The sequence below is a fragment of the Somniosus microcephalus genome, chromosome 12 (genome assembly GCF_052327205.1).
Source record: "Somniosus microcephalus isolate GS21.2 chromosome 12, FLI_Smic_1.0, whole genome shotgun sequence".
Taxonomy (NCBI): Eukaryota; Metazoa; Chordata; class Chondrichthyes; order Squaliformes; family Somniosidae; genus Somniosus; species Somniosus microcephalus.
In genome coordinates, this window is record NC_140998.1 from 205410327 (window position 1) to 205418598 (window position 8272).

Here is an 8272-nt window from a genome sequence, read left to right on the forward strand (position 1 = left end):
GAGGGAAGTAGGGAGGGAGCAAGGGTCACGCATCTGCCCCTGGAGGGGGCGCAGCTTGCTCCCCTCCCACCCCTCCTCTCCTACCTTCCCTCCTCTCACCCCCTTCCCTCCTCTCACCCCTCTCCTTTTCCTCCTCTCCCCTCCCTTCCCTCTCCTCCTCTCCCCTTCCCTCTCCCTCCCTCTCCCCTTCCCTCACCCTCCCCTCTCCCTCCTCTCCCTCTCCCTTCCTCTCCCCTCCTCTCCCTCTCCCTTCCCCTTCCCTCTCCCTCTCCCCTCCCCTCCTGCTCTGTCCAAGAAACAGCGGCCGGGGAGGATTTGAACAGTGCTTTAAACACCGCCCTTTTCCTGCCCGGCTTGTCACACTGCCCAATAACACCTCGGCAATCAGGGGAAGTCCCCCAGTCTCTTTTTTTTCTCTCTCTTTGCAACTTCCGATATTTCATTGTGAATTTCAAGCGAGCCAGTGTGTGAGTGTGTGTGTGTGTGTGAAGATCAGTGTGTGCTGTGGACTGGTGCGAGCGTCCCTCTCAGCGACTTGCCAACGTTGTCACTGTTACAACACTCCCCTGGAACCGGTGCAGCTGAAGATTGAAGAACTCTGCACCTCGCTTGTAAATCCTCTGCCTCCGAGTGAACGCCTTCTTGCTCCTGCCCACTTCTGGGATGTGCTGAGTTGCTCGGGGGAGTGGGCAGAGCAGGTCCCAAACGGGAGAGGCGTCTCGATTCTTACTTCTTCAATGATGACCTGTCATGCGGTTGTCCAGCCAGGTTGCAGGGCATTCTGAGATCCGGAGGACCCTGGCAGCGCGGGACCCTTGGCCATTCCGGCAGCGTTCATGTGCGTGGATCTTGGCGTCGCTCTGCCCACCGATAGGTTGGCGCCTCTGCCAGGCATGGATCAGCAGCTGTGCCCGGCCCCGTTGGATCTGCGACTGAGGAAAGGCGAGTGCCTCTTGATCTCCGCCGGCCAGGAGAAGAGGTCCGCGGGGCAGTCGGAGGCTCGGGACTGCGGCTGGCGCCGGGAGTGGGACCAGCGGGGGCCCGGCGCCGCACGGCCGGGCGAGATCCGCCCCGAAGCTTTCGGGAGGCGGGAGGGGCCTCTGGCCCCGGACGCCAGCGGGCCCTCGCGGGGGGCGGGCAAGGACGGGGCGAGGATAGGGCTGCCCGCGATGCCCCCCCAGCACCTGGCCAGGCCGGCCCCCGAGCAGGCGGGCGCCAGGGGCAGCCCGACGGCTGGGGAAGAGGGCAAGTGGAAGCTAGAGCGGGCCAGGATCTCCTTGCCGCCCAGGAAGAGACCGTACACCGCGGCCAAGGAGGACAAGCCGGCCGTCCCTCCGAAAGTGGCACAGGTGGGGGAGAACTTGGTCCCTCATGGCCAGCAGCTGGGGCCGGTGCGGTTGAAAGCGGATCCCGAGGAGAGTCTCGTTTACTGCCGGGGGCAGGAACATCTACTGAGTGCCCCTCTCGCAACTGTCAATGGGTACTCCTACCTGGAGCCTGTGTACATGCCCATCGGACTGCGCCAACTCCCCTACTATGCAGGTAAGAACCTCACCTCAATTCCAAGTGTCCTTGTAGATCAGCCGGTTCGTCTTAAAGGGGCAGGAGCCTCCTTAGAGGGGGTGGGGGTGGGGGGGCGGGGGTGGTGGCGGGGAACGTACAGGGAAGGGGGTTTGTGTGAGGGAGCCTAGCCTTCTGTACTGAGACACAGAGGGCTGATGCCCGGAGGATGGCCCAGCTGTCTCACATGGTGGAGCCAGCGAGATGCCCCTGGGAACCATCCGCTCTCTGCGATGATCTCACGGGGGGGAGGGCTCGTGTTAGCCCTGGTGTCTCCCAACGGGAAGGGGAGGAAAGGAAATGCCGGGGATCCCACTCCTGATCCCTGTTGCACGGCAGCGTGCGAGCGAGTCTCTGTGTCTGTGCATGTTTGTAAAAAAAGAATGAAAGACTTGCATTACTATAGCGCCTTTCACCACCTCAGGACATCCCAAAGCGGTTTACAGCCAATGTACTTTTTTGGAGTGTGGTCACTGTTGTAATGTAGGAAACACGGCAGCCAGTTGGCGCACAGCAAGCTCCCACAAACAGCAATGTGATAATGACCAGATCATCTGTTTTTAGTGATGTTGGATGAGGGATAAATATTGGCCAGGACACCGGGGATAACTCCCCCTGCTCTTCATCGAAATAGTGCCCTGGGATCTTTTACGTCCACCAGACGGGACCTCGGTTTAATGTCTCATCCGAAAGACGGCGCCATTGACAGTGCGGCGCTCCCTCAGCACTGCCCCTCCGACAGTGCGGCGCTCCCTCAGTACTGCCCCTCCGACAGTGCGGCACTCCCTCAGTACAGCCCCTCCGACAGTGCGGCGCTCCCTCAGTACTGCCCCTCCGACAGTGCGGCGCTCCCTCAGTACTGCCCCTCCGACAGTGCGACGCTCCCTCAGTACTGCCCCTCCGACAGTGCGGCGCTCCCTCAGTACTGCCCCTCCCGACAGTGCGGCGCTCCTTCAGTACTGCCCCTCCGACAGTGCGGCGCTCCCTCAGTACTGCCCCTCCGACAGTGCGGCGCTCCCTCAGTACTGCCCCTCCGACAGTGCGGCGCTCCCTCAGTACTGCCCCTCCGACAGTGCGGCGCTCCCTCAGTACTGCCCCTCCGGCAGTGCGGCGCTCCCTCAGTACTGCCCCTCCGGCAGTGCGGCGCTCCCTCAGCACTGCCCCTCCGGCAGTGCGGCGCTCCCTCAGTACTGCCCCTCCGATAGTGCGGCGCTCCCTCAGTACTGCCCCTCCGACAGTGCGGCAGTCCCTCAGTACTGCACTGGGAGTGCCAGCCTAGATTTTTGCACTCAATTCTCTGGAGCGGGACTGTGAGGCCACGACCTTCTGACCCAGAGGCGAGGGGGCTGCCCACTCAGCCGCGAGGCCCCCTGTGGTGGAACAGCTTGCTCCCCCTCGCTGCCCAGCAACCCTCCCCCCCCCGCCACCACACACGCGGAGAGAGAGAGAGAGGCTGCTGCCCAGGGGCACCCTCAGCATGAGTCAGCAGAGCGGGAGAGCGGCGAGCCGGAACGCCGGACTGCCGACACCTTAACCTCCTGCCATCCAGCTGCGCTCCCAGCCTGTCAACTCGAAACAAGACCGCACTCGTTATCCGGGACAGCTTCCTCTCCCGGGAGCAGGAATGAGCTATGTGGCTGGCCTGACCCTTGTGCCCTAGGTTGGGTCTGTTCCTGTCGGTAATAATTCAGAAGGACGAGGGGGGCGGGGAGGTGACAAGGTGTCAGCGGTGGGGGCAGACAGGAAGGAGGTGGAAGACCGAAGCTGTGTGCTCACTCTGAAGCTAGGTGCACCCCCCTTGCTATTTAAATCTTTGAGAGCAGGGAGCTCTCGTGGGTCACAGAAGCTGCCTGCAAATTGTCTTATTTCTGGGGCTGTGGGCATCGCTGGCAAGGCCCAGCATTTATTGCCCATCCCTCGTTGCCCCTTGAGAAGGTGGTGGTGAGCCGCCTTCTTGAACCGCTGCAGTCCGTGTGGCGAAGGTGCTGTTAGGGAGGGAAGCAGAGACTGAGAAAGAGAGACTTGCATTTATATAGCGCCTTTCACCAGCTCAGGACGTCCCAAAGCGCTTTACAACCAATGAAGCACTTGTTGGAGTGTGGTCACTGTGGTGATGGAGGAAACGCAGCAGCCAATTTGCGCACAGCAAGCTCCCACAAACAGCAGCAATGTGATAATGACCAGATCACCTGTTTTTAGTGATGTTGGTTGAAGGATAAATATTTGCCCCAGGACACCGGGGAGAACTCCTCCGCCTGCTCTTCTTCGAAATAGTGCCACGGGATCTTTTACGTCCACCTGAGAGAGCAAACAGGGCCTCGGTTTAACGTCTCATCTGAAAGAGGGAGGGGAGACGGAGGGAGGGGAGAATGAGCGAGGGGAGAGTGAGGGAGGGGATAGTGAGGGAGGGGAGACTGAGGGAGGGGAGAGTGAGGGAGGGGAGACTGAGGGAGGGGAGAGTGAGAGAGGGGGAAAGTGAGGGAGGGGAGACTGAGGGAGGGGATAGTGAGGGAGGGGAGACTGAGGGAGGGGAGAGTGAGGGAGGGGAGACTGAGGGAGGGGAGAGTGAGAGAGGGGGAAAGTGAGGGAGGGGAGACTGAGGGAGGGGAGAGTGAGGGAGGGGAGAGTGAGGGAGGGGAGACTGAGGAAGGGGAGAGTGAGGGAGGGGAGAGTGAGGGAGGGGAGACTGAGGGAGGGGAGACTGAGGGAGGGGAGAGTGAGGGAGGGGAGAGTGAGGGAGGGGAGACTGAGGGAGGGGAGAGTGAGAGAGGGGGAGAGTGAGGGAGGGGAGACTGAGGGAGGGGAGAGTGAGAGAGGGGGAGAGTGAGGGAGGGGAGACTGAGGGAGGGGAGAGTGAGGGAGGGGAGAGTGAGGGAGGGGAGACTGAGGGAGGGGAGAGTGAGAGAGGGGGAGAGTGAGGGAGGGGAGACTGAGGGAGGGGAGAGTGAGGGAGGGGAGAGTGAGGGAGGGGAGAGTGAGGGAGGGGGGACTGAGGGAGGGGAGAGTGAGGGAGGGGAGACTGAGGGAGGGGGAGAGTGAGGGAGGGGAGAGTGAGGGAGGGGAGACTGAGGGAGGGGAGAGTGAGGGAGGGGAGAGTGAGGAAGGGGGAACTGAGGGAGGGGAGAGTGAGGGAGGGGAGACTGAGGGAGGGGAGACTGAGGGAGGGGAGACTGAGGGAGGGGAGAGTGAGGGAGGGGAGACTGAGGGAGGGGAGAGTGAGGGAGGGGAGAGTGAGGGAGGGGGGACTGAGGGAGGGGAGACTGAGGGAGGGGAAAGTGAGGGAGGGGAGACTGAGGGAGGGGGAGCCTGAGGGGAGGGGAGACTGAGGGAGGGGAGACTGAGGGAGGGGGAGAGTGAGGGAGGGGAGAGTGAGGGAGGGGGAGAGTGAGGGAGGGGAGAGTGAGGGAGGGGAGAGCGAGGGAGGGGAGAGCGAGGGAGGGGAGAGCGAGGGAGGGGAGAGTGAGGGAGGGGAGACTGAGGGAGGGGGGACTGAGGGATGGGAGAGCAAGGGAGGGGAGACTGAGGGAGGGGAGAGTGAGGGGGGGGAGAGTGAGGGAGGGGAGACTGAGGGAGGGGAGAGTGAGGGAGGGGAGAGTGAGGGAGGGGAGACTGAGGGAGGGGGGACTGAGGGATGGGAGAGCAAGGGAGGGGAGACTGAGGGAGGGGAGCGTGAGGGAGGGGAGAGTGAGGGAGGGGAGACTGAGGGAGGGGTGTCTGAGGGAGGGGAGACTGAGGGAGGGGAGAATGAGGGAGGGGTGTCTGAGGGAGGGGTGTGTCTGAGGGAGGGGTGTGTCTGAGGGAGGGGGTGACTGAGGGAGGGGAGAATGAGGGAGGGGTGACTGAGGGAGGGGTGTCTCAGGGAGGGGAGAGCGAGGGAGGGGAGAGTGAGGGAGGGGAGAGTGAGGGTGGGGGGACTGAGGGAGGGGAGACTGAGGGAGGGGAGACTGAGGGGGCGAGAGTGAGGGAGGGGAGACTGAGGGAGGGGAGAGTGAGGGAGGGAAGACTGAGGGAGGGGAGAGTGAGGGAGGGGGTGACTGATGGAGGCGAGACTGAGGGAGGGGTGTCTGAGAGAGGGGAGACTGAGGGGGCGAGAGTGAGGGAGGGGAGACTGAGGGAGGGGAGACTGAGGGAGGGGAGAGTGAGGGAGGGGAGACTGAGGGAGGGGAGAGTGAGGGAGGGGGTGTCTGAGGGAGGGGTGTCTGAGGGAGGGGAGACTGTGAGTGGGGTGGCTCCACAGTTCGAGAACAGAAAGAGGTCGAGCAGGAAGCGGTGAGATGGGACTTAAGCTCAGTGAGGGTGTAGGCGGGGTAGGGTGTGTAAGACGAGATGTTTGGAGCTTACAGGGAACAAGTGGGACACAGACCTCAGCAGATTGTAATACACAGAGAGAGAGGGAGAGAGAGAGGGAGAGAGAGAAGGAGAGAGTTCAGCTTGCACACTAGCTGATTTTCCTTGACTCCTGCATTTCTATAGCACCTTTCACAACCTCAGGGTGTCCCAAAGCGCTTTACAGCCAATTAAATACTTTTTGAAGTGTAGTCGCTGTTGTAATGCAGGAAACGCTAATTTGCACACAGCAAGATCCCACAAACCGCAATGTGATAATAACCAAATAATCTGTTTTAGTGATGTTAATTGAGGGATAAATTTTGGCCCCAGGACACCGGAGAGAACTCCTCCTGCTCTTCTTCCAATAGTGGCCGTGGGATCTTTCTGTCCACCTGAGGGAGCAGACGGGGGCCTCGTTTTAACATCTCAACCGAAAGACGGCACCTCCGACAGTGCGGCACTCCCTCAGAACTGCCTCGCTGACAGTGCGGCACTCCCTCAGAACTGCCCCTCCGACAGTGCGGTGCTCCCTCAGTACTGCCCCTCCGACAGTGCGGCGTTCCCTCAGTACTGCCCCTCCGACAGTGCGGTGGTCCCTCAGTACTGCCCCTCCGACAGTGTGGCGCTCCCTCAGTACTGCACCTCCGACAGTGCAGCGCTCCCTCAGTACTGCCTCTCTGACAGTGCGGCACTCCCTCAGAACTGCCCCTCCGACAGTGCGGCGCTCCCTCAGTACTGCCCCTCTGACAGTGCGGCACTCCCTCAGAACTGCCCCTCCGACAGTGCGGCGCTCCCTCAGTACTGCCCCTCCGACAGTGCGGCGCTCCCTCAGTACTGCACCTCCGACAGTGCAGCGCTCCCTCAGTACTGCCCCTCCGACAGTGCGGCGCTCCCACAGTACTGCCCCTCCGACAGTGCGGCACTCCCTCAGTACTGCCCCTCCGACAGTGCGGTGCTCCCTCAGTACTGCCCCTCCAACAGTGCGGTGCTCCCGCAGTACTGCCCTCGGACAGTGCGGCACTCCCTCAGTACTGCCCCTCCGACAGTGCGGCGCTCCCTCAGTACTGCCCCTCCGACAGTGCAGCGCTCCCTCAGTACTGGCCCTCCGACAGTGCGGCACTCCCTCAGTACTGCCCCTCCGACAGTGCAGCACTCCCTCAGTACTGCCCCTCCGACAGTGCAGCGCTCCCTCAGTACTGGCCCTCCGACAGTGCAGCGCTCCCTCAGTACCGCCCCTCCGATAGTGCGGCACTCCCTCAGTACTGCCTCTCCGACAGTGCGGCGCTCCCTCAGTACTGTCCCTCCGACAGTGCGGCACTCCCTCAGTACTGGCCCTCCAACAGTGCAGCGCTCCCTCATTACTGCCCCTCCGATAGTGCGGCACTCCCTCAGTACTGTCTCTCCGACAGTGCGGGGCTCCCTCAGTACTGTCCCTCCGACAGTGCGGCGCTCCCTCAGTACTGACCCTCCGACAGTGCAGCGCTCCCTCAGTACTGCCTCTCTGACAGTGCGGCACTCCCTCAGAACTGCCCCTCCGACAGTGCGGCGCTCCCTCAGTACTGCCCCTCTGACAGTGCGGCACTCCCTCATTACTGCCCCTCCGACAGTGCGGCGCTCCCTCAGTACTGCACCTCCGACAGTGCAGCGCTCCCTCAGTACTGCCCCTCCGACAGTGCGGCGCTCCCACAGTACTGCCCCTCCGACAGTGCGGCACTCCCTCAGTACTGCCCCTCCGACAGTGCGGTGCTCCCTCAGTACTGCCCCTCCAACAGTGCGGTGCTCCCGCAGTACTGCCCTCGGACAGTGCGGCACTCCCTCAGTACTGCCCCTCCGACAGTGCGGCGCTCCCTCAGTACTGCCCCTCCGACAGTGCAGCGCTCCCTCAGTACTGGCCCTCCGACAGTGCGGCACTCCCTCAGTACTGCCCCTCCGACAGTGCAGCACTCCCTCAGTACTGCCCCTCCGACAGTGCAGCGCTCCCTCAGTACTGGCCCTCCGACAGTGCAGCGCTCCCTCAGTACCGCCCCTCCGATAGTGCGGCACTCCCTCAGTACTGCCTCTCCGACAGTGTGGCGCTCCCTCAGTACCGCCCCTCCGACAGTGCGTCACTCCCTCAGTACTGGCCCTCCGACAGTGCAGCACTCCCTCAGTACAGCCTCTCCGACAGTGCGGCGCTCCCTCAGTACTGTCCCTCCGACAGTGCGGCGCTCCCTCAGTACTGTCCCTCCGACAGTGCAGCGCTCCCTCAGTACCGCCCCTCCGATAGTGCGGCACTCCCTCAGTACTGCCTCTCCGACAGTGCGGCGCTCCCTCAGTACTGTCCCTCCGACAGTGCAGCGCTCCCTCAGTACTGGCCCTCCGACAGTGCAGCGCTCCCTCATTA

General features: G+C 62.6%; 1 protein-coding gene across 1 annotated transcript in view; it reads left to right on the top strand.

The window, feature by feature from the left end:
• Positions 1-231: 231 nt before the first annotated feature.
• Positions 232-8272, top strand: part of bcl3 (BCL3 transcription coactivator) — a 125427-nt gene continuing 117386 nt past the window's right edge. Inside the window, exon 1 of the mRNA XM_086003953.1 lies at positions 232-1542. Within this exon, the coding sequence (XP_085860079.1) occupies positions 837-1542 (706 nt within the window). The 5' untranslated portion in view covers positions 232-836. The remainder of the gene's footprint in view (positions 1543-8272) is intronic.